This window comes from Rhodnius prolixus, unplaced genomic scaffold, assembly GCF_049639745.1.
Source record: "Rhodnius prolixus isolate KJV_2025 unplaced genomic scaffold, Rpr scaffold_2, whole genome shotgun sequence".
NCBI classification, from domain to species: Eukaryota; Metazoa; Arthropoda; class Insecta; order Hemiptera; family Reduviidae; genus Rhodnius; species Rhodnius prolixus.
In genome coordinates, this window is record NW_027411592.1 from 4,912,518 (window position 1) to 4,939,564 (window position 27,047).

A 27,047-nucleotide genomic window follows, 5' to 3' on the forward strand; every position below is an offset into this window, starting at 1 on the left:
CTTAACTTCATTGTCTACTCACTCGAGCTCAAGTTCTTTGTCTTTATCTTGTCTATTTTGCTCCATTACATTGGTATAGAAATTTATTCCAATTATATGAGTTGTGTGTTTATTTTGCCTTTCTCTGCGTTTTACAATTTCTCGCTGATAAACATTGCTTAGCTCTCCATGTTGTTTTACTCCTTCATTAACATCCATTTATAAAACAATAAAATGTCTTATGCATAGCTCAGTATATTCTCCTGTTAATATTTTATCATTATTTTTTATAATTTATTTAGAAATATACAAATTAAATTCACCCTGTCTTGTCAAAAGCAAGAGATCAATGTTGCATTTAATCAATAAAAATACAACATATGTTAAGTTGTAATAAGTGCAAAATAAATTTGCATTTTGTAAGGGAGGTTAGCCTGGAACTGTGCTGCAGTCAATTTTTCTGATAGAGGGAAGGTTAGGCATTACCTTTTCTATTTAAATGTATGCTCATCATTGTATTCTGCATTTAAAGCATCTTTTTAAAGATATCTCACCACTCACTGGTCGGGGAGCACAGCAAACATTGAACTCAAATCAGTCTTTAAGTACTTTCATTTTTATAGCCCATACTTTATGATTACTATTTCTGGGATCCTTTTGAACCTTGTAATGTTCGTTATAAACCAACAGGAGATATTCTAAAAAAACAAAGTGGTTTTTTTTGGTGGGAAAGTGGTCCCGGGGAAATAGTTAATTATTTTTAGAACTTTCCTTCTCTCTGGACAGGAAGATAGAGTTGGGAAAAAAACATTTCCCATTGTTCCAAAACAAAGTTTGGATAGTTAAGCATACTCCACCCCCACTTCAAGTGGAGGGCGTAATCGGACTTGATATCCGACTCATTGTTGACTTTCTCCCTATAGACCGCAGCTAACAAAATATTTAGCTAACTCTGGAAATATTGTGACCAAAGGGAAAAAGAAAAACTTTCATTTTCTTTATATTCCACAAATATTGGTTAAGAATAATTAGTTTTCTACTTCCTTCTCCTTCATCCAGCTACTGCTCTTCCGGTGGTTTGAGTTTTTTTAAAAAAATATTTATGAAAAAGAAAGATAACATATATAAAAGTTAAATTTAGCTTTATAAAAAATTTCAGGGCTGTGGAACATATTTTACAGCGTGCGTCACACTGTAAATAAAAACAATAATGTAATAATTTTTAAGGAGGGTTATAGCTATATAAAAGTTAGCGTATACTTGATTCCCGGGTTCGAACCCAGCCTAGATTTTCTCTTCCTACAAGCTTCTTACTCTTTTCAGCTCACTGTAAAGAGAGAACACTTTCCGGCAGTGCGCTAAAAAAGCTTCGGGAGCCTAAGGCTGGAAACAGTGGAGCGGCGAGCAAAGCGGCGATGATAGCGAAGAGTATAGCGGCGAAAACAAACACAAGTTACATGTGGGACCGCGGGTAGTGGAAAGCGAAGCGAAGATAGAGCAACGCTATCTATAGAGTGTTTGTTTTCGCCGCTTTGCTCTTCGCTATAATCGCCGCTTTGCTCGCCGCTCCACTATGTTTCCAGCCTAAGTAATAAAAAGTTAAATAAGTTGCTCATTTAAACTAGCAGATGTATGGAAAGGTCTACATCAATCAGCATCTGGTAACTACCATTACATTGTTTATTTAAGTTTACTGCAAACTCGTTTTATAGTTTAGTAACTGTTGAAGTTTAAGTAGAAACGGGAGCAAGATAGTTAAGTAACTGCCGCTTAGTAAAGTTAAGAAAACGTAAACAAAGCGTGTCGAATGGCAGGAGTTTGCGGGCCTCGCCCAAACGGGGGGGGAGAGAATTGAGAAACTTTTAATTCCCTGTTAACAACGTCACTATGTAAACAAAGTTGGAACAAGTAATTACAACTAGAGTGTGCGATAAATAACGGACTTTGCGCTCCATATATGGAAATATTATTATAAATATTCATGTTTGGCGATGTGCAGCCCGCCAGCAGCTTTCTTTACAACAATCAAAGTTTCCTTTCTCTGCTGGCTCAATTTTATGCTAAAACTTTGGTGGTACATACAAAAATATATATATATATATATATATATATATATATATATATTCGTATATTAATATTTCATATTTCGTATATTAACATTTAATACATGGCTAAAAACCGATTCTTTGTGTTTAAATTTGTGGAGTAATCGCTTTTTTTTTTACTTGTCCTCTCGACCGGATTTCTGGTTACTTAAGAAAATCTATTCAGTGCTATAATCAAATGCAGATTCCGTAAACTCGACATTTTGCTATCAGCCACCCAGCTGAGCCATATCTCTGGTGGACAGCTGTTATCCTGTTTAGCAAGCGTGGCCTAGACGTTGAAAATCACCCTCTTTGACATCAGAAGGCTCCGTCAAAAATGTATTCATAATATAATATAGTATATTATACTGAACCTGTCTATTTCTTTACTTTTGCTTGAACCCTTTTCTTGTCTTTCTAAGTTTTCACTTAATTAAATTTATTAGATATAAATTAAGCGAGGATATTAACAGCGACTAGATTGCTCACATTTTTTACACTTTAATTAAAATATATTGTTTTTTGCCCCTTTCTTGAATCATTTTAAATTAACTTTCGTAAAATGAATTTGATTTCTTGAAAACACGTCATTTATCACGATTTCGTCAAACATCAACAGATTTAATGTTAGATTTTTATTTAAAAAAATATTACTGTCACTATCCAACGTCGCTCTCAGATAATTTATGTTTGAATTGAGTTTCTGATGTACGTCAGACATATAAAATGAAGAGATTACAATCTAATAAGTAATCTATATTTTTTTCAGAGAGACACTTACCTTCCAACTAGATGTACCGTCTGTCCTATGGTTTGGGGTGGAAGCACATACTTGAATATTTTTCTAACAAATAAGAACCTAATTGATAACGTGAAGGGACTAATTTCATTAAATGAACGCTTTACTATTGCCACCGACTAGGAGCTATTTTTTATTTTCGGTAAGAGGGGAATTAACAGAAACGGTTATTCACAAGAAAGGTTACCATTAGAAAAGTTATGGTCTGCAGCTGTACTGGCCAGTCAGAGAGTCAACGAACGAATAATGTTTTATTATCCATAGTTTTAATAAAATATAGCCAACTAGTACAGCCTATGCCATCTAGCGGATATTTTGGTTACAATACATTTTTATAATCACAATCACCGTAGTAAACACTATTGGAACTATGAGATAATGTGTATCCGCTGATGGTGAAGCAGAAGTGCTGAATGATTAATAAGGATGAACTGTGGCATGCCGATGAGGGTGTGAATACTGGAGATTCCAGCATTGAGATTGATTCTAGTGATATGGCTGCAGATTGAGTTTTAGTTTTGGAGGTCGCCTCTCAGAAAGCGAGTCTATTTATTATTTATTAATATTATTACTGCCTTTATTTTACATACAAACTGAAATACAAGTGAGTCTATTTATGCTAACCTTGATACAGTGAAAAATAATACCCTACTGGGATAGAGTAAGGGCGGTAGCAGAGGGCGCATTTCCCTTCCTAATATTCACACTTCCATTAACAGCCCTTCTCGAAGCTGTGTGTGTTTCTTAAATGGGTAAGAGAAGTGGAGGTTTCTCTGGAACTACAAGCCGGGAAATCTACCCAAACAAAATCGTTGAAACAAACAATCTGGATAATCGGGTCAATTTCTGTTGTATGGCTGATTTTTCACCTTATGCTGCCGTCGGGTCCTAAGCTCACTTCACCAGTTTGTAAAAATTCACTTTTTCGATTCACTGGACCTCAAAGTTCGCATTTTCAGGGAAAACTTAGAATCGAAACTTCCCTTATAAGAGGGAGGAAAATGTGAAAAAAAAATCACAGGAAAATTTCCTTTCGCTTTTCTTCAATTATCATGTCTCCGATCTGTAATCCATCTTAAATAAAGCCCTAAACAATTTTAATACCCCAATTAGCTAGTATAAATTTAAATATATTTAGGTAAATTCGCATAATAAACTTATAGTATTTTTGTTAAAACAATTAGTAATAATTATTTTCTAAACAGGGCTCAATAAAATAAAACTAAAACATAATTAAGAATCAGGATGTTGAAAGACAAAATAAAAACTGTTCAGCGAAGGGACAGAAAGGATGAAGTGCCTCTAAGAAAATGAACCAAAGAAGTGGAAAGACAAGCAGTTCTGTAATTGGTCTCAATAGACTACGGCTTCATTAAACTGGCAAAGCAAGAAAAATTACTTCTTTACAACATTAGTTGGAGGCACTGTAACAAGTTGGAGCCAAGTACTTCAGCGGCCGCCTCGCTTGGTTTGCAGTTAGGGATAAATAGCTTTGAATATTTTTAATGATATTTTATGTGAAAGAGAGGTTTCTTCTGGAACATCTTTTTCTTTTTTTTAAGTTGAAGTTCTTCCAGTTTAAAAGAAATGGATTAGTGAAATATCAGTGGTATCTCAGCTACAAAGAAAAACGGAGCAGTCGATGCTACCATTGGCTTTTCTTCGAGATACACTCTACATAGCTTATTAAAATGTTGCGAATATGCTTCTAAACTGTGAAAATAATCTTATTTTGACGATTTAATGTAAGAAAGAAAAGTTACCACTTAATTTTTTTGTTTATAGAAGTGTCTTAAGTCCTACTACTAAACAATTACAATGTTAATGTAGTAATGTTGCCTTCAGACCATTCTAAATTTGTTAAACAACGGAATTAAGCTCTAAAGGAAGAGCTTAATCAAGGGATTGTTGAGAAGAAACTATGGACTGTGACGTCATGTTCATGAAATCGTCTTTAATACAAGCAGGTAGCAGCAAGTCTAGTTTAAGAGAGATTATTAACGCAACCCCGAGAAAACTTTGAAGACTTTCAAAACGAAACATCAAGTTACAAAACTTGTTCCGTGAAAAATAAATTGACAAATCGAACAGGAAGTAATTTTGTTAACTGCTTCTCTCCCCCCACTCCTTTATTCCTCTTCGTTTCTACGATCAGTATTCCTGTATATAACTATTGCTAACTTTTAGAAATGTTTCAAACGAAAATTCAAGTTACGATGATAAAGTATGCCATGTCTTTTCAACCCCAGGTTGGGACAGGCAAAAAGAAAAAGTAAAAATGGGCGTTGATATGTAGGGAATGTATAATGACGGTTGGAAAAAGATATTTTACGGTAAATACGAGATTCTACGAGATTATGAAATTCTTTCTTTATTGAAATAGAAAACTATTTAAAAATATAAATAAAAATTCTTTCAGTGTTCATTTTTCCACCATCATCACCAACTCCCCAACCGGCTCGGCGTTTACAACCTGAGCAATTAATTTCACTGTCGCATTTCTTTTAAAAAAGATTCAATAAAACTTGAATAGTAGCTGGACCGACTTGAAGCTCCGGTTTGGAACTTAGATTAGATTTAAAAGAATTGTTGACGGTTTTTGAAAGCCTTGAATTGTGTGTAGAAGATCCATGGTCCTCTTAAGGATGGTTTTAAGCGTACCATAGAGTACCACGCCTCCAAGTGCCAAAGGTCTCGAAGCACAAACTAGACTGGATAGAAGAGACTGTATCCTCTTCTTCTTCCGAAATCTGCAAGGGCTACAAAGCTCACCGTTAGGAGATTTTTAGTGGAAATGCTTTTTGAGCTTATCAAAACAAAACGCGTATTGCAAGCGTTTTAAAAATAAATAAATAGAATTATTAGTTTTTTTAAAAAAAAGGCGTCAATCAGGGATCAGCGCTTCTTGGGACCTTTCCAGTTCCTACTTCAGTTTTTCTGAGTATGGATCTCTTTGTCCATCTTTCAATTACATGCTGAAGAGGCTTAAAGATTGAAGATTAAGTTCTGGCAGTGAAACAAGTATGCATAATACCTCTGATGGTGTTGGCCTACTCGCGGAAGTGACTTGTTGCTGTAGTGACATCACGGTTCAGATTGTGACACTCCAAGTTTACGAAGCACAACACCAACAACAACGAAGAATTTAGAGATATAAAAGACGTAGGAAAACGAGAGAATGAAATTTGATACCGAAATACTTGCATTGAATGTGAAAACTTCAATGTCAGAGAACTTTATAAAGTGTGGAATTTCGAGACTTCGATAACTGCCTTTCTTCTCCACCTTCAATCATACATGCAAACGAAGGGAGTGCGTGACCGCGCAAGAAGTTAGAATGGCAAAAGGAGTAAAAAGTGTAGTTTAGTAAAGTTGGCAAGCTTACTCTCTAAAGAGCAGTAGGAGAAGCAAGTGGCTGGAAGCTGACTTTGGAGGAGAACAAGCTGTGGTTTAAGAGAAAGTTTGCATCGGCCATCTAAAGATTTCCAAAGACAGAGGAAGAGTGAAGGGACGGAGGGAAACTATTGTGTTCAATATCTAAAAGCTGTCTCAACAGCGCTATAGTGTGGTGTTGTGTGGGTAAGTAGAAGACGGTCAGAAGGAAGGAAAGTCCTGAAGGAAGAAGAGAGCGCTGGGTAAGAGTGGAAAATCAGTAACAGAAGGATGAGTTAAGGAAAACCCCTGTAGGGTTATAGTTTGACCGCAAACTTTACGAGACAGTTTGTGTAATAACTTGGTAGGATGGGTGAATGTGTGTTTCACATGTTGATGTGGAAGATATTTGAGGTTGTATTTTTCAAGTTTGTCTCTTCTTACGTCTATTGTGTCGGTTTGAATGTCTTTCTTCTACATTTCGCCTTCAAATCTCACCAAAAATTGACAATATCTTTATCTTTTTCCGTTCTACGTATTGTATAACTGTCTTCCTTAATCCTACGCTACCTTAAAATTCATTTTTTTCTTCCTTTTTCTTACTCCTAGAAAGAGGAAGTATTCCAATTGTAAATTTTCCAATTTGAGTTAACACCGGATGTACACACTCATGAGTGTAGAGGATGAGTTGTTTGAACAGATTATCCAAAGAGAAAAATTGTATAAATCTCATACTTGATGTTCCGTTCTGCTACTAATGTAATCTACGAGATTATGATTGGGTGAAAATAGGTTAGCAAAAAGTGCAATTTTAGGGGACTCCTTTTTTCAGGTTATCGGGGTTTTCCCCGATATTTTCTTTTGTATGCTCTAACAACCGAAAAATTGGGCTGCCAGTTTTATAAAAAACTATTTGCCAGGAAAATTTAACTTGCAGAAGGTGTTACGCGGTGTAAATGTGTATCATTAAATGTTTTCTCTAAAATACCGCATTAATAAGATGCAATGTTGTACTACATTTGTAAGATTAAGGGGCAATACAGAGTTCCTGAAATTACCCAGCTTAACTAATTATGTGATTTTAAATTTTAGGTTTCTGAGTTTATCTACATTTACTTCAAAATACTGACCGCGTGTAATGACTACTTGTAAGCAAAGCAGTCAATTTTAATCCAAAAGAATTTTCCGGAACAACTGATTTTATGGAATGTATACTCGTATAATATGAGGTATGTTTAAACATGTTACTAATTCTGTTAAAAAAAAGTTTTGGTTACCTTAACTGTAACCGTATTATCCAGAAATTTGGAAATTCAGCTTTGCTTTTAGTATCTTTCGATTTAAGGGATCCCTATAAAAGATAATTTGCATAAAACTACTATATTATACTAATTTCCGAATAACTATCTTTAATTAGTTGCCAAGTGTTTTAGAAATTGTTTCTTTTTCGTCTAATCTTCAATTAAAATTTATCTTTAGATTAGAATAACATCATGTATTACGAGTGTCTTTTAATATTTTACGCCGCACTCTAAATGGTTTACGGCTAAATAAAATCAAAAAATTTCCATTTTTTTAATTACAACTTGCCCATTTATATCCAGCAGAAGTCCAATTCGGTTTTATTGTACCTGTTGCTCAGTTTATACCGTCGGAATGTTAAAGATTAAATACTTTAAACTTACGTACAATATTACTTCGACCCTCTCGAACTTTGCTCTACTTTACTCCAAACTAAGTTGCGATAGTTGAATTTTTAAAAAAATGTTACTCAATTTCTTTTCCATCTCTGCAGTTCTCTAAGACATGCGTTCAATCATTCGAGCTCAAAGTACAAATTTTTTATCGGTTCCATCAGTTAGGAATTTCGTGACATCGACAAATCATTGTCTTTTGAGATTTTCTTCTTCTCTTTTAACAATAATAAGAAGGGAAGGGATTAGCTGAGTGGTTAGCGAGCTGGACTCCCACGCGGAGGTCCCGGGTTCGAATCCAGCTGCTGACCCTTAGATTTTCTCTTCCTAGGAGCTTCTTACAGCTCACTGTCCGGTGATGGACAGTGTTGTCTGTAACGAGAGAACACTGTCCGGAGGCCGGCAGTACACTGAAAAAAGCTCCGGGCGCCAATAACCATAAATGTTGACGCGCCTTAAATCATAAAAAAAAAAATAATGATAAGAAAGAAACTTTTTGAAAATACTTCTTTCAAATATTGAAAATAAGGTTAGGTCCGCAAAAGCTGGATTAATATCGTTGCTTGAGTCCATATCAGATACTTGTTTTTCCATTATGAAACAATTCAGATTCCGATTCATTATTTTGGGGTAATAAATGTGATTCCCCTAAAAAGCTTTTGCCAAATACTGCAGTCTCATTCTAGAACAGATTGTATAGTTGGACTCAGGGGTTCTTTCTGTTTTTACACACAATTAAAGTGTTTCTATGTATGATGTGACGGACGAGATTACAATGACGGAACACTAAAGTAAAACCAAACATTTAGAAAAGTAGCTATTTAATTTATCCAGTGAACTACCTAATGGTACAATCAATGAGCACAAAGCTATAAATCTAGCACAGCTTCCTCCGTCTGTAACTTAGCAACAGCACTATAATGTATTTTACAACACAGGAAAAACTAATGCATTTTCTCTTATTGTAAAAGAAAGCAAATATATTTCGTCATTACCTCACTATAAAATCGATTCATAGAACTTTTTCTTTTCCTACATTTCCTTTAAAATAAAAATATCGATGTACGAATATAGAAAGGTAGTTATGTGGTTTTTCTACCAGATGAATAAAGGGAATTTCGTTCTGTAAAGTACTTGAAATATTCCCTTGGGACTTGGTTGCTGCAAGACCTTCTTCAGAACATCTTTGCTGTTCTTGCTTTTGGCTGAGAATTTATGTATTAAACTACTGCGTCCTCTACACCGGATCTCCTTTCTCGTGTTTCTCCAGACAAGATTGGTGGTTCGTGTTCCTGCAATTGTGGTCAGAACCTTCTCCTTCTATAAGTTCGACCCTTTACACAGCTGTGTGCCATTATTCTCAACTTACTACATCCCTTTGCCTACTGGTTCTAAGTCCGGTGGTGAATTTATAAGCAATTTGATCAACATAGAACATCTAATTAACGCATTTAACCAAAAGAAAATCTGTTATCTGTTATTTTAATTTTTTTTTATTAAAACTACTGCATAGATCTATCACTTCATGATTGCTTCTATCACGATATTCAATTCCTTAAATGAAATGAAAAGTAATGCCTATTTTTTTTTAGTTTTGTTTTTACTTTCAACTACCAAACTATTGGTCATGGACAGATGAAGATTCTCTTATCAATCTTTAAATAACATCTAAGGCTAGTGCTAATAAATCGGTTTACGGTCCTCGCCTTTAAACATTCGGCTATTGCGATGCTTTCTTTCCTCAGCCGTGTAGATTTGCTAATGGTTGTGATCTCGCAAACAGGTTCCTCGTTTATCTTATCTCCGGTATTTAACGGGAAGCCTCGCTCTAAAAACCAGTGTTTGCTCCGCCTTAGTGGCACCATCATGATCACGGAAATGAACAGAGGAGCTCGAGCTAGGTACGATACTTCCCGCTAAAGACCAGCAACAATTCAGGACTTAAATTTTCTCTTTTTTTATTCAATTAAAATTCTAATTCTCTTAATTTTGGAAATGTTTTTCTATAAATATTCTTCGAAAAATTCCGTTTAAAGTATTTAATCACCTAAGAATTTATAGAAATAAAAAACAACTCTATTTCTTAATTCTCTTCTAACTTTCTCTTACTACTGTGAGAGTGTAAAGGAAGTAAGTGTGTGATATTGGCAAAGCTCAAAAACCATTTCTAAGTTGAGAATTTATGTTCGTATTGGACCGCAAGATACAGTAATAGCAACATCTTCGATATAAATCTTCATGACACACATGTTACCGTCAATATTGCTGGTAATGTCTTTTCTTTTTTCTTATTCTTCAATAAATACTACGTCATCTATACAGGAAATTAAACTCAGTCTACAAAACTGGACCTGACAATGTTGGCAGCAATATGGGTCTAGGTTTGAAAAGTTGCTCCCCTTAATTTTATGACGTTAACTTTGATACTTGATCAACCATAATCTACCTACTCCCTACTCTCCCTAAATGTGGAGCCTTCCATAGATCTTGAACACTAACAGAAGTCCTGCAATATGTAGTTCTGCTGCCCAAGTTACAAGAGATAAATGAAATTCCTCTAATTTACATAATCTAAAAAAGAAGCAAATAATAGGTAATGGATATTCGGGCATATACCTGAGACATTTACCACTTTGCCATGCTTTTAAAAAATTTTTGAAGGATGAAGATATATATCTCAAATATATATCAATAATATATCTCAAACACTTATACGTCTGGGGTGTTATGCGGAAATGCCAGAACTTCATGTAGAGCGAAACATTTCCAAAAATGGATTCATATAGACGACCCTTAGCCGTACATGATTCTGAATTACTCGAAATTCGAAGCTACACAAAACAGTGGTCTTCCCGATATTGCATGAAGAAGTTACCAGGGCTTTTAAATAAGGACAACAGCTGATAACCCCAATCTTTATTCAAGAAAAACCGCTATTTGCTTGCTTTGGTAAACGGAACAAAAATTGGTTTGGTATTTTCCTTCCTAATTATTGTACTTGGTGTAACAATGAAAATATGTCATCAGCTTGTTTAAATAATAATTCCTTTAAGAACCTTCATATCCCGCGTAAATAGATTTGTAAGTTTCCTCAATTGAAAGCTGAGAAACAAAGGAAATGAAATCTCTTTCAATTATGAATACATTACACTTTCTGCATTTTAAAATATTTACACTCTGTTTCTCCTGCCTATCTCAAAGTAATCACGTTATTTCAATATATATATTGCAATCAGGTACACTTTTATTGTGTTCTCTACAGCCCATCTTCAACTTGAGAAATAAAAAGTCCGACTAGATTGTCTGTTTTGGCCATTCATATTAATAAGAGATCATCATCCTCTGCAGTTTCACTTTGTTAAACTTCTCTTTGTATTCGCTACCACTTCTTCCATCAATGTGAGTAAAGAAACCAGCGCTCTAAATAGCCAGCCAGCCACTTCTCCAACTTGTAATTCCTTTACCGGAATATTACTCTTCTTACCAATCTCCCTTTATTTCTTTCTTTTGAATTTTTCTCCTTTACTTTAAATTAATAAAACGGAAATTTGTAATCTTGTATTCCATTTGTAAAGAAGGCTGTGCTACAGTTGGTTAGGAAGCTTTCTCCTTTTGTCTGGAAAAATTTCATTTCCTAAATTGAGTTTATTTTTATTTCTTTAGAAATTTGAATATACTCACACATTTTGCAAGAGTGGTTCTTATTCTACGACAAGACATGCAAAAACTTTGTTAAAGTAGAAGTGAAGAACAGAAAAAGTTAATTGTTAATGCAAATGTTAATTGAGTTTCCAGCAATAATGGCAAACTAGGTACTTTTTCAAGACTACCGCTTTCCTTTACAATTCAAAAATTGCGATCGCATGTTCATGCCAAAATTTTGGTCGAACCGGAAACAATTTTACGAGTTCCCCTGAGTTTATATTCAGTACTAAGGGCACTTCCCCTTAAGTTAGACTAGCTCACAGAGCGCTGTAGTAATCGAGTAGTAATTCTGATTCACATCAAAGGGCGTGTTCCACTCACATTCAATGCGACAGTTTGGATCTCCCAACATCCAAGCGAGAACACTGTTTCCATCAAACTTGGAGGATGTAACATTTCTTAGAAAAAGTTACGATTAAAAAGTTGGATTCTCTGGATTAAAAATGTTTTCCTAAGAAGTCTTATCGGAAATTCTTTAAATGTACAAAGCACTGGGAGATCAGATCGCCAAACCCCTAGTTTCTTGTTTTATCTCCGCTTGTATGTGGAGCTAATGTACTCCTTTTCGAGCTAAGGTATGAACGGGAAACAATGGGAAGTATTCGTCTGCGTTTAACCTAACAGAAGCCGTCCTTTTACCCAAATTTCTTAAATGTGCTTCAAACAGCCTTGGAATGGTATTAAACCTCTTTGGAGTGGAGATAACAGAAGTACTATTCGCCCTCTCTACAAGGTATAATGGTAAAGCAGTTTCCAACTATAGGAGTTTAAAACTCCTACGGCATGTATTTAGTATCAGAGAATCCCCTTCAATGCCCTGCAGGTAGGTAGGTGAGAATAAATAGTGGGACATCCGCTCACTGTATCATCCGCATTACTTACATTACTCGCAGCTAATGCCAGATCTTTAATTGACAGCGCTACGGAGAAAATTTGTCATATCTAGGCTATTAGAGTGATTTTTTTTTTTTTTTTTTTTTTACATAAATTGTCTCTCTTTCCAACATTCTGTAGATCAACACCCAAAGTTTGTCATTCTTGAGCCTTCTGGGTTAAAGCAACTATCAAGGAAAAATTGAAACACATTTATTTCGTCATATCTACTGTTAGATAGTGAAACAAAGTATAAATCTTTATATACCTATATAAGTTACAGGTTATACATGTTTCGAATAAGTACCATATCGTTTGCACGATGTCGGGATAAGCAAGGAAGGGAATTGACTTGGTAATATGTATAGAAATAGGGAAGGGGAGGAACCTCCGTGACGGAGCCTGTCGTGTCCATTAGCCTTGATTGCAGCTTGTCACGCTACGTCTCATCAGCCAAAGTGGGACCAAGGCAGAATGGTGTATTGAAAGATCTCTTCTAATGATAGTCATCTCTCCACGGCGCTACCTATGCCACAGTAACCTGACATATTTCCCGACCATTTATTAAATTCTAGCTCAGCCTTAGCATTTTTCTTTTAATTCTTTCCTTTTTTTTTGTGCCACAAAGAAATGAGAGCGCTGATTACAGAGGGCACAAGTCAGAAAGTCACTCCCCCGGGGGATAGCAGCCATATTGAGCAAAGCCCATGTGCGCCCTTAGGCACTCATTGATATTAGTAAAAATAATTACATCAATTGAAGCTGCTTGGATAACGCTAGGGGGTCACAAGATTTATCCTATTACAAAACTGGGACAAGAGTGTCCTGTCTAAAACATTGATCTCCTACAGAACGCAAAAAGTCGACCAACAGGGAGAAAATGAAGCATAAGTCTGACTTGCTTAAAGAGATTTTAAGTGGATTTGCATCTGCCGAAATAAGAGTTCCAGAAAAAAAGGGTAGACCACGACAGAGGCAGTCCTGCTGAATTCCTGTATTTATGGATACTAATGGGTACAATAAAAATTATGGTTCTTAAACTAATATTCTTAAAACAACCAAATACTTCCTGTTAATAATCGTTCTTTATAAATAGTAATTCTATTCGTACTGCCCTCTTCCATCAGTTCAATTAAGAGCTTTTTTAAAAACAAGTTGTCTCTACCAAATATTTTGGTAATTTAGTCTTAATTCAGTGCGGAAAAACAACATAATTATAGCTACTGTACGTGGACGTTCGCTTTGAGAAATCAGTGGTGATGAGTTATTCAGCGAATTGCGAGTACTCACAGTAGTGAGTTTAAAACTTTTAACAACCGCTACTTTGGAAAGAAAAAAAGTCTATTGCGGTCATCGTTCAGGCTGAAAATTGTTGAATCAAATCTATTCATAAGTTCTGCGAACTTGCCAGAAAGCTGGCAGTAATTCTAGCGCAACCATTTTCCTTCTATTGAAACCTGGAAACACAACATTACTTTTTTCACAAAGTTCCAGCTTATAATTTTTCTTATACTTCTTCGCATTTCAATACCATATTTATTACTTACACCCTCTTTAGCAAAAGTAACCTTAATCTAATTTCCCTGGAAAATGGTTCTAGATAAAAGTAACGGATCTCGTAAACGAGGTGAGTTTAAAGGAATCCTAGGAGCCGTGTTCGAAAAAAAAAACCTGATAATTAACTTCAAATATCTCAAAAACTACTCTATGGATTTCGTTTATATTTTACCTGTATATGGAGACAACTTTTGTCTATAATAGTATAAAATTTCGTAAAAATCTGTCGAGTAGTTAACGAGATATTTAAAGTTAAATTTTGGTTTCGTTTGAAACAGTGAAATCTTTAACTTCAAATATCTGAAAAACTACTCGATAGATTTCGTTCATATTTTACCTGTATATGGAGACAACTTTTGTCTGTAATTGTGTAAAATTTCGTAAATATCTGTCAAGTAGGAAACGAGATATTTAGAGTTAAATTTTGGTTCGTTTGAAATAGTGAAATCTTAAACTTCAAATATCTTAAAAACTACTCGATGGATTCTGTTCATATTTCATCTGTATATGGAGACAACTTTTGTCTATAATTGTATAAAATTTAGTAAAAATCTGTCGAGTAGGAAACGAGATATTTAGTATTAAAAATTTTGGTTTCGTTTGAAACAGTGAAATCTTTAACTTCAAATATCTCAAAAACTACTTGATGGATTTCGTTCATATTTTACCTGTATATGGAGACAACTTTTGTCTGTAATTGTATAAAATTTCGTAAAAATCTGTCAAGTAGTTAACGAGATATTTAGAGTTAAAATTTGGTTTCGTCAATTTTCGAACCTTCATATCTCTCTTTATTTTGGTCCAATTTCAATGATTTCTTTACCGAATGACCGAGAAATGTTTTCTCTATTAGCAACATAAATTGCATTTTTCTAGTACGTATAGTTACGGAGATATTGAAGGTTAAATTTTAGAGGTTTTCAAATGGGTTCATATTTCTAACCTTTATATCTCTCTTTGTATTTGTCCAATTTTAATGATTTCTTTACCGACTGACAGAGAAAAGTTTTCTCTATTAACGACAAAAATTGCACTTTGTTTGTATGAATAGTTACAGAGATAATGGAGGTTAAGTTTTACAGATTTTCAAATGTGTTCAAATTTCAGATCTTTATATCCCTCTTTGTATTAATCCGATTTCAATGAATTCTTTACCGAAACGTTTTCTCTGTATCCGACATAAATTGCATTTTTTTAGTATGAATATTTTCAGGCAGGGCCGGATTTTCCTATAGGCTAACTAGGCTTCAGCCTAGGGGCTCAAGGTCAAGAGGGGCCTACATTCGAATTGTTAGCAAAATTAAAATTACTCTATTTTAAAAACATAACATATTATATATTAACATTTAACATATCGATATATATCACAGTAGTGATGTATTTTATTATCTCTCTTGTAATTTACAAACTTAAAAATGGGAGGTGAAAGGGCCTTATAAAAGGAATTGCCTAGGGCCTATTTTCATCTAAATCCGGCCCTGCATACTTGAATGTTTGTAGAACCGAATATCAATTGGAAATAACACATCTAGAAGGATGTTGATTGCTATGGTAAATCATAGTTTGAGCATACTAAGAAATTTTATTTTTTGAGATATTTTTTGACTCACAGCAACTCAAACTGCGTATTTTCTGTTAAACATATTGCGCACTTTCAATATATTAATATAATAAAAGTAAAAAGTAGTTAGACAGTAGAATTGCGTGAAGTTCAAACTGAAGAACAGCTTCTTTTGCCTTTAAACACCTACCTTTTAGTAGAACATGATTAGTAAAACACGATGAAAAGTGGTGATAAGAGAATCGTGATCAAACGATTGCCAGAGAGCAATCATTGAGTTAAAGCCGATGTTGTACACTTACTGGCATTATAAGGATTAAGGCAATTAATCGTCATGAGTGCATCAGGCGGGGTAGTGAGTTAATAATTTCATGTTGGATTCAGAAGGTGGTTTTTACTCTAATTTAAAGGATGAAGGATCCGGCAGCTGTCAAAGAGATGTTTTTTATATTAAAAAAATGCAATTCTTGTTTATTGTATAAATAGATAATTTTTACTTTGATAGGAAATGAAACAATAAAATTTCTCTGCTCGCTCTCACCATCAGCTGAGTGGAAATGGGATTACTGATTGGATTGCCACAGAGCATCCAAATATCTCTAGAGTAAGTCAATAATATGGAACTCCTGGAGAATTCCTACCTACAATCGAATGGTGTTTCCATTCTTTCAGTCTCAGACTAAGCACATCCAACCTGCCACACCCATTCAAAGAAGATCAACAATTTTTGCCCTCTGGGAAATTAAAATACCTTTACAAATACTATTAAAGCAAACCTCATTTTATTTACTTGGTCTTTTCAATTTTCATTTTCAATCGCTTTTCATTTTCACAGAACCTTGTGAGGATAAATTAGTATACGCATAGGCATAAGCTTCAATATTCCCAAGTGGAGCTTTTTTTTTTTTTTTTTGGGAGACATTTGAATTTTTTGGGGATATATGTTATACGCTTTAGAACCTCTGAACAAATAAAGAAGTAGGTATTTGGTCCAATGGTATAAAATACACGAGAATTACGTACACATTATGTTAAATATGGAAATAAATTTTTATAAAATTTGGAACTTTGATTCAGAAATTCCAGAGATTTTTTTACAGATTTAGTGCTCTAAATGAGCAGTTAATAAAAGTTTTTCTGATTTAGGTAGTTCAGCTTTAGCTCGATTTAGCGGGGTTCAGCTGGTTCATGCTTGCGGGAATTTATTTGGCATTCAAGGGCTCTGGCCACGATTTAAATTAATAATAAAATAAGAGTGATTTGTTTGAAACATTTCTTAAATATATTCTCTACGCTTTAACCCATCATCTTCTTTCATCACTTCCGATAGGTAGTCTTTTTTTTAAAAAAAAAATGATAACATTTATTGAAGAATGTGGAGTGTAAATTGAGAAACCGGAACTTTTATTTTAGTATAGAACTCTTCGAATGAAGTACTCGAGCAGGAGTATACTTTAAAGAATAATTCTCATTTTAATTTGGAAAGTTAGTGTGTGTTGTTAAGGATAGTAAAGTTGTTCCGTCTATTAGTTAATGTATTCTGGGTTTGGGAGCCCATGCAAGGCAAGCAGGCTCTATTCCTCCATCTGAGAAGGTTGACTTATCAACATTCATGTGACGTACTCCCCACATCCAGTTGCTTCTCTTGTTCTCCTCACTCTCCCACTTCTTTACCCATTCCGCTGACTCGCTCTAAACGCAGACTCACTCAAGTTTCAATTAGTAAATAAATGATCTACGTCTCTAGTTAATTGTTTATGTCTGGCGATGAGACGCGAAGAAATCCGAAACAGAGTCGAAGTGGGAAAACAAATCATCTTCAACCAATGTAGAAGCAGGGAATAAGTTTGTTGAAGAACTTTTCTACTTACAAATTTAAACTTTTAGCGACATATTTATTTAAGGCGGGTGTTGGTGAAGCGTGAATTCGTAAGTGAAAGCCTGTTCGAATCCTGCGTTTTACTACATTTTTATTTGTTTAAAAAACAAAAAAAATGTTAATAGTGAAAACCCGTTACTCGTCCACCTACTTCCAAGTTGGACGTTAAGGTCCGCCAAAAAAATTAGACATTTATTTCACTTTTTTCAGAAATAGTACGTTAGAGGGAATCTCTGCCTTTCTGAAACTTATTTTCACAGAAAGAAAAAACAAGTAAAAATTATTGGCTTTAACAAAAAAAAGTTATCGCAGAAGCTTCAGGAAATTCTGAAGGTGCTTTTTGGGAAATTCGGAAAACTTAAAATAAATCCTCTTTTTAGGAATTTTTCATTTTATTTCCAAGTTCCTTCACACTCAGTATGTTAGCGACACATTTAAGCCTCGTTAATAATAGAGGATGGGAATGTTTTTCCCAATTAAAAATACAACGTTTTTATCTCAGGAACCTTTATATTTTTAATTGGGTAAAACGTGAGTAAATATTAGGATAATAAAACAAATAATACCTAATACGTTTACAATTTTACAAATTTAACACAGTTTAATATTGAGAATTTAGTAGCATTTTAAAAACAATTTCGGGATAAAAATGTTTTTGGGAAAATCCCCCCCCCCAGTTCCAAAGATGAGGTAAACTCATCCTTTATTCTATCTGCAATTATTCTGTCGCGCATTTCAAGAACTCTAGAAGCTCCAGACTCAATCGCTGACGGTCTTAGAGCGCGATTTTGGATTGTTAATTGAAAAGAAAGTGGCTGTCTATTAACCAGAATTACAAGAACTTTTTATCAGTTTTCTCGCTTTGGTTTCAACTGTGGGAAATTGATTTCCAAATAATAATAATAATAATAATAATAATAATAATAATAATAATAATAATAATAATAATAATAATTTTTTTTTTTTTTAAGAGGGGGTGAAATGCAACTTACGCACATTGTGCCGGACTCCCTCGCGGCCTACCGGCTAAAACACCCCCCCTACTTCCGAACCTAGCCTGGATTCACTGTGATGTCAGCATTACATCAGGCTAGGCCTCAATCCTACCCCTACTCAGGGGACCCTGCTCAAATGGTGTTCCATTCCCTTTTTTTGGAGACGAGTACTTCTCTTGCAAAACCAGCCACTAGCGACCAATTAGTTCTGCAAGAGAGCATCGCCTCCACCAACACCTCAGGAGTCAACCGCCCGACCATCGACTCCAAATCTCTTCGGAGGCGACCCCACCTTTCACACACAAAAAAGGTGTGGTAGGCGTCGTCTCTCACATCTGGACAATATATACAGTCTTCTTGTGTCTCCTTACCCATCCTCCTGAGGTATGCTCTAAAAAGGCCATGCCCACTCAAGAGTTGGGTAAGGTAGAAGTTCACTTCTCCGAACGACCGCCCCATCCAGATGCCCACATCATTGATGAGCCTGGCGGTCCATCGGCCACGCGACTCCTCGTCCCAAGTAGCCTGCCATTCCAGGACGGTTCGATTACGCTCCTCCCTGGACACGGCTTCCCTGTTAGCTTCCGGTCTCCTTTTGTATACCCTCTTACGCTCTCCAGCTAAGAGGGCAATAGGGATAACCCCAGCAATCACCATAATTGCAGGCTCGGATACAGTGCGGTATGCCGAGGCAATCCGCAGTGCACCGAGTCTCTGGACTCTGGCTAACCTCTTTCGGTACGCCGTTTTATTTAGAGCATCTGCCCACACCTCCGCCCCATAAAGGAGTGTGGAGTGGATGATGCTCATCAGGACGCGCCGAGTGCTCGCTCGCGGGCCACCTACATTAGCCATCAGCCTCCCCAACAGCGCAACATTCTTAGCAGCCTTGTCCGCAGCCTGCTGGATGTGCAATCCGAAGTTTAATCTCCTATCCACCGTCAATCCCAGGTATTTAACGGAGTTCCCAGAGGTCACCTCCTCCTCGCCAACACACCATGAGATGTCCGTCGGAATCCTTTTTTTCGTTAAGACGACAACCTCCGTTTTGGCCAACGCCAGGGATAGACTATGTTCGGCCATCCACCTATTTACCACCCGCATCACTTGATTCAGCTTCAGCTGAGCTTTATCCGTGTCGCGAGCAGCAATTAGCGCCGCGACATCATCTGCGTAGCCCACTAACACAGTCTCCTCAGGCATATCTTGTCTGAGTAGACTATCGTAGGCCACGTTCCATAAATCAGGGCCCAATATTGAACCCTGTGCCGCGCCCGCTGTCACCGCCGAGGATCTTGGTCCGCTAGCAGTCTGATAAACGATTATCCGATTGCACAGATAATCGCTCAAGACTCGCAGAAGGTATTTCGGGACACAGAAATTGTTTTCCAGGGCGTGCAACACGTCAATCCACCGAAGGGAATTAAACGCGTTCCGCACGTCCAGTGTGACCAACAAAACCACTCGACGGGAGTGGTGATTGTGGTCTTCTGCCCCTCTCACTGCTTCAATGACCTCCTTCATTGCATCAACGGTGGATCGCCCTGTCCGGAATCCATATTGCTTCGGGGATAGGTCTCCCGCGGCTTGTATCGCAGTTTTCAGCCGTTCCCTCAGGAGCCTCTCGTACAATTTGCCTGCCGTATCCAGCATACACAATGGTCGAAAGGATGATGGAAGCGAATCCCCCTTGCCCTTACTGATCAAGACCAACCGCGCCACTTTCCATCTAGAACTAAACATCCCAGATTTCAAGCAGGCGTTAAACATATCAAGCAGCAGTCCTGCTTTCTGCTGCGCTACAATATTAAGCACTTCATTTGGAATGCCATCGGGTCCTGGTGCTTTCTTTGCTTTTAAAGAGCGCATCGCCCTGTCCAGATCTTCTCTAGTAAAAAGAGGAAACTCCCCTACATCTCCAAAGTCTCGCTCTCTTCGTTCTGGATGAGAGGGGAAAAGCGCCTTTACAATTCCTTCCATAACCGACGCATCCATCATCGTTTGGTTTTTAAACGCCCCTAGTTTCTGGGTCACTATCTTATATCCAAGACCCCATGGATCAGAGTCAACCTCATCCCTCAGATTTTCCCAGCAACGTGCCTTACTCCTGGAGATTGCACGTCTCAATTCTCGCTTAGCAGCCTTATATTCCGCCCGACGAATAGACGCATCCGGCCGGTGACCGGCACGCTGTGCTCTTCTTCTTCGTTTGATACATTCCTTTCGCAGGTTGGCAATATGTGGCGACCACCAGTACACGGGAGGTCTTCCATGCCAGGAGCTCTTCCGCGGCATTGATTGTCGGCACGCCTTGCTAATTAATCCCATAGTTGAGGCTACCATGGCCTCAGCTCCAACCTTCCCCTCGGAACATAATAGTAATATTTTTTTTTTTTTTTTTTTTTTTTTTTTTTTTTTTTTTTTTTTTTTTTTTTTTTTTTTTTTTTTTTAATCGAAGGTAGGTGAAACGCTTTATGCGCGAAGTGTGGGACTCCCGGGTGGCTACCCACTAAAACACCTCCTCTAACTGCGGAACACTGGCCCGGAACTGTTCAGCACACTACTTCAGGCCAGGTCTTTATAGGCCTTAAAGGCCCTCTCCTATTTCTTTCTATACATCTAAATACCCTTTTTTCTCTTGAAGAAGCGAGTGTACAAAGCTTGACACACTGTTCCAGGTCTCCTCTTGGCCTATCATCTTATCGATGATAGAGTCCGGACAGAAATCCTCTATCTTTTGTACCAGCTGGTCACGCTGAGTAGCCCATTGACTACACACAAAAAATGTGTGGGAAGCGTCATCAACCACCTCTGGACAGAAGAGGCAGCACGGAGAGGCCACCTTTCCCATCCTATGGAGATACGACCTAAAATATCCATGTCCACTCAAGAACTGGGTGAGATAAAAGTTAACCTCCCCAGACCGCCTCTCCAGCCATGGTCTTACATGCTTAATGAGTTTCGAAGTCCATCTCCCTCTGGACTCCTGTTCCCAGGCTACCTGCCAATTCTGCAGGGTACGATCCCTTTCTTCCTTACGGACTGCTGCTTTTCTGAGCTCTGCGTTCCGTAGGTATATAGCCCTCCTCTCTTTGGCTAATAAATGGATTGGTATCACTCCTGCAATTACCAGAATAGCTGGACCCGATACAGTGCGGTATGCTGAAGCGATCCGTAAGGCACTCAGTCTTTGGACATGACCGATCCGCTTCCTGTAAAACTCCTTATTCAGAGTATCTGCCCAAATCTCGGCTCCATATAGTAAGGCCGACTGTGTCGCAGACATCAGTAGTCGACGCTTACTTGGCTTGGGCCCATTCACATTAGTCATCAATCTCCCCAACCGAGTCACCGCTTTAACCGCCTTGTCAGCCGCTCTTCTAATATGCTCTCCAAAGCTCAGCTTACAGTCTATCATCAATCCGAGGTACTTTGCTGCCGGCTTAGACTCAATGATTTCTTCACCGATTCGAAATGGAAGGATCTTATCTATTCTCGATTTGGTCAAAACCACGATTTCAGTCTTGCTTAGGGCAAGGGACAGCCCATGGTCCGTCATCCAGCCATTAACAACCCGCATTATCTGATTTAGCTTGATTTGTGCAAGTTCTACGTCTCTAGCAGCTATGAGTGCTGCTACATCATCCGCGTAGCCAACTAGGGTCGTCTCCTCTGGCATAATAATAATAATAATAATAATAATAATAATAATAATAATAATAATAATAATAATAATAATAATAATAATAATAATAATTTTTTTTTTTTTTTTTTTTTTTTCCGAGGGGGAAAATGCCACAGGCACCTTCCAGATTAAGTCTGGGTGTGTGGGGCTCTACCCACTAAAAAACCCCCTCCTCTTCAGGCATAACGTCCACCCCGGAACCGCCATAAGCATTACTTCGGGGTGGTGCCTCATATTGAATTTCTACTATCTTAATTTATCTCATTGTCTAGACCGTAGTTCCTATTGACGATCTAGCTCGTTCTTCTTACTTTTTAGCACAGACCTAACGAAGTACGAAACTTCCTCCCATAGGTCTGCGCTAACCAGCATAGTTGCAGCTATATTATGCGGTGAAAGCGGACCAGTTCTTGCTAGCAGTCTCGCTCTTTCTTCCGCCCATCTTTTACATTCGAAGAACGTATGATGCGCATCATCATAGGCAGAATCCCCGAATATACAATTTTGCGTGGCCATTTTACCCATTTTGCCAAGATACGAGGAGAAGTATCCATGGCCGGTCAAAAACTGGGTTAGGTAGTAGTCTACCTCACCGTGTCTTCTATCCGCCCAAGCTGCAGGATCTCCGATGAGACTAGCTGTCCATCGACCCCGAGTGTCAGCCAACCATCGTTCGCGCCAAGCCCGTTTTACATACTCTCTTGCTTGCGCCTTAGCCACGCATTTCCCCAGGGCATCCTTCTGCTGGTAGATTAACCTTCTAGCCTTAGCGAGCAGATCTATAGGTGTCACTCCAGCCACCACTAAAACCGCCGGTTCAGACACCGTTCTATATGCACTAGCGATTCTAAGTGCACCACTTCATCAATTGCCCCTAGGGTGGATCTGCCACGTCTAAAGCCATATTGGCGCTCTGCCAAATCTCCTGCTTCCTGAATCGCTGTAGTCAGGCGCAGCTTAATGAGACGTTCGAGCAATTTCCCTGCAGTATCCAGCATGCAAAGTGGTCTGTAAGCCGATGCTGAATTAGGATCTCCTTTACCCTTACTGATTAATACTAATCGCTGGATCTTCCAAACATTTGGGAAGACTCCCTCTTCTAAGCAACGGTTGTACATCTGAAGAAACATTTGAGGGCATAGCCGCACAGCCAGCTTAAGTATTTCTGACGAAATGCCATCAGGCCCAGGCGCCTTCTTATTTTGAAGCAGATTTACGGCACTATTTAATTCTTCCTCAGTGAAACCCTGTACCGGATCCTCAAGTGCTATACGCAGCGATCTTTCTCTCCTAGGATGAGTTGGAAAAAGCTTTTCAACAATTTCCCTCATTTGTTTGGCATCTAATCTAGGAGGGGGCTGTAAGGAGCCTAATTTACGCATAACTATCTTGTAGCCGAGTCCCCAAGGGTCCTGGTCCACCTGGCACCGAAGTTCCTCCCACTTTTGCCGCTTGCTAAGAGTTATAGCTCGCTTCAAGGCTCTTCTAGCTTGTTTGAATTCCTCGATTTTCTCTTCGGTATTTATTCCGTTTCTTCTCCTAGTTCTAATGGTGATACGCCTAAGTCGAAGGCAGTTTTTCCTAAGCTTAGCTATCTCCGCCGTCCACCAATATACTGGTGTTCTCTTCCTCTGGAGTCTCTTTCTTCTAGGCATAGATGCATCACAAGCTTGGCGAACCAAACCCATAGTCTTGCTAACCGTTTCTTCCAAAAGGCCCTGCATATCTACAACAGCCATTTTACCCTGATCTATAACCATTGAGAAGGCTTCCTCATTCAATTTTGACAGGTTCCAGCCAACTCTCCTCGTTAATATGCCATCCATTTTGTCGCATTTTTGCCGCAAATAGAAGATGATGTATTGGTGATCACTACCAGTGTAATCTTCCAATACCCTCCAATTTTTAACCTGTTGTGCAAGCACGTCAGATACTAAAGTAATATCTGGAACCGTGCCTAATTGGCCCGGCCTCCTAAAAGTAGGAGTATTACCACTATTTGCCACAGAAAGACCTAACCTGGCCGCCATCTCCAGTATGTATCTGCCCCTCGCATCTGTGGTGGGCATACCCCATTCCGTGGCTCTGGCGTTAAAATCCCCCGCGATTACGATAGCACTCCTCCATTCATGAAAAGTATCTTCTAGTGCATCAATCTTTTCCCGGAAATCGTGGATACTTTCATTCGGTGTAAAGTAGCAGCTCACATAAGTGATGCCAAAACACCTGATCCACACAAAGCCTCGTCCAGAGCTATGATATTCAACCGGCATAGTTCCTGGATTTGGTACCCAAATCGCCGCGGTATTATACTCATCCGTATACCAGGTAGGGCTACCCCTGTTGCGATATTGTTCGCTTATAATAAGTAGATCGGGCTCCCAATCTGTTATGAGACGGTCTAAAAGTGCGTCAGCAGTCTTGCTCCTATGAAGGTTTCCTTGAAGTATCTTCATAGCTTACTGAGTTTGCGTGCTCTCTCCAGTGCCTGCTTGAAGATCTTGCATCCTCCCGTACCAGCAATATGTTTCAGAGAATCCAGGGCTTCTCCGCGTTCTTCACACAGAAAACACTTCGGGTCCGCTTTACATTCTTTTTTAACATGGCCCAACTCTCCACATTTAATACAAACTCCATCAGATCTTCGGTTGGGTCCTTTGCACTCCATTTGGCGGTGGCCATAGCCGAAACATGCATAACACCGAGTAACGGTTACTCTCCGTCTTATTCTACAGTTTACCCAACCTATTTTAATGCGGCTAGTCATCAAAAGTTTATTCACTCCCCGATCATTAAGTTCGACAATAGCTATCTTCTGCTCTCGAAAATTAGCTTTACCAACAGTTATCTTTAGTTCCGCGAAATCTTCTCCTAACTCCCTCTTGATGGCATCCCGTACCTCCTCCTCAGTGGTATAGCTGTCTAAATCCCTGATTTCCAGCGTACCCATAGGTTCGAGGTAACGTACATTGGCCCTATCTCCAAGTGTATTCCTCAAGGCTTCACTAAATTGTTCCCTGTTTTTAGTGTCAGATCCCAGCTCAAGTAGAACCTCTCCGGCTCTAGTTTGTCGGATAGACCTTACTTCAATGTCCGACCTAGCTGGATCTACACCTTTCCGGATCGCCATGAGAACTGATGCATATGTGTTGTCCTCAGCAGGTTTTATAACAAGCGCATCAGGTCGCGGTGGACGTTTGTTCTTCCTCTGCCTCTTTCTTTCCTTCTTTACTGAGGACTTTCCTGTTCCTATCTCATCAGTTACTTTCTCCACCGCTATTTGCGGACTCTGTGGCTTACGCGTTTTTCGCGGTCTTACCACCGACCAGGGGCTCGGATCGTCTTCATGACTGTCTGACATCAACTTTCCCGCGGGCACTAGCCGCGTCTTTTGCTCCACAGTCTCAGTTACATTGTCTTTTTTCCCTTCTATGATATCCAGGGCTCCCGCACCAGTCGGTGTTTGTGTATACCGCGATTGCCCTAAGAGATGAGACTGGGGCAATTTATCAGCGGTTTTCCATCCGCGCCTATGTCGCTCTATCGCATCGAGAGCGTCCTCAAGTTCCACTAGACCCTTCTTAATGTCAATGCTGACATTTTTTTGCCTAGCAGTAGCTGCCAGCATTCTTTTCAAAACATTTCTACACCTGTTTAGTTGTTGTTCTTCTTCTTTGATGTGCTTCTCAGCCTTATTCATCGGCGGACTACCACGCAGAGGAATCGGCGATGTATTTGGTTTAGCTACCGCTCTTTCCAGGTCTTTCCCATCATTCCTATTTCCTTCTCCTCTACTAGCGTTCCCCACACTCGCTCCCAAGTTCGAGACAGAAGTAGGTGTGCCCTGCACACTCGGAGGCGTCCTCTTTAACTTAGATCTTCTTATAAAAGGACTTTCATTTTGCTTATCATCCCCCCCATTCCCAGTAGGTCTTATCAAATTACCATCCATAAAAGTTATTGGGTATTTGCCCCAGATTCAGGCACAGGGTCGCGTTCTCGGACCATAGCCGAGGCAACTGCCAGCATCAAGCCTCCCGCTTCCCTGTGCTCCATAGATGACCCTTCCCATCCACCCGTCCTTTCCCCTCTTTGAACAGCGTGCCAGACCTAGCATCAACAGTCTCCGAGGGTTCCGTAGGCTTTCAAAAGAAGACCCATCTACACATTCTCCTGGTTAACTGAGCTAACCAAGGTGTTTCCCCTAGTTTGAGATGTGCTCCTCCCCAAACCTCAGTTCACCCGGGTCAGAGCCACAGCAAAGAGGCGTGTTGGATTCCGAAACCCGCAGGAGACGTTCACCTCAACCACCAGCTGTAGCCTTCGCCGGGTCCCTGTTTCACCCATGCGGAGAGAGACATGGGCGTCCCTCGGCAAGGTATGATTGGAAACTTCATATATGCAGAAGAACAGAAAAAAGACTGTTCATCTGTATTGCCGACCCAAATTTAGGACTAGGGACGGTAACCCTAGACTGTGTCTTTGTATATGTGCTTGTGTCAGTGTTTGCGTAAAAAGTGTACTGTTAATGAAATTGTGTGCGGTGTATAGTACTAGGAACCCGGAGGAGCGTAAAACCCCGGCAGTTGCGCACAACAACTACCCCTTGCGGGAAATAATAATAATAATAATAATAATAATAATAATAATAATAGTAATAATAATAATAATAATAATAATAATAATAATAGTAATAATAAGGGAAGGGATTGGCTATGCGGTTAGCATACTGGATTCCCACGCGGAGGTCCCGGGTTCGAATCCAGCAGCTGACCCTTAGATTTTCTCTTCCTAGGAGCTTCTTACAGCTCACTGTCCGGTGATGGACAGTGTTGTCTGTAACGAGAGAACACTGTCCGGA

At 38.6% G+C, this 27,047-nt stretch overlaps 1 protein-coding gene across 4 annotated transcripts in view; it reads left to right on the top strand.

Moving 5' to 3' along the window:
* The window catches only part of LOC141448770 (adhesion G protein-coupled receptor E3-like), a 136,404-nt gene that overhangs the window by 46,418 nt on the left and 62,939 nt on the right, over positions 1-27,047 (top strand). The window contains exon 2 of one of the 4 annotated variants that reach the window (XM_074117374.1): positions 7,330-7,466. The exons of the other annotated variants lie outside the window; for them this stretch is intronic. Within the exon in view, the coding sequence (XP_073973475.1) occupies positions 7,462-7,466 (5 nt within the window). The 5' untranslated portion in view covers positions 7,330-7,461. The remainder of the gene's footprint in view (positions 1-7,329; positions 7,467-27,047) is intronic. 4 annotated transcript variants of the gene reach the window in all.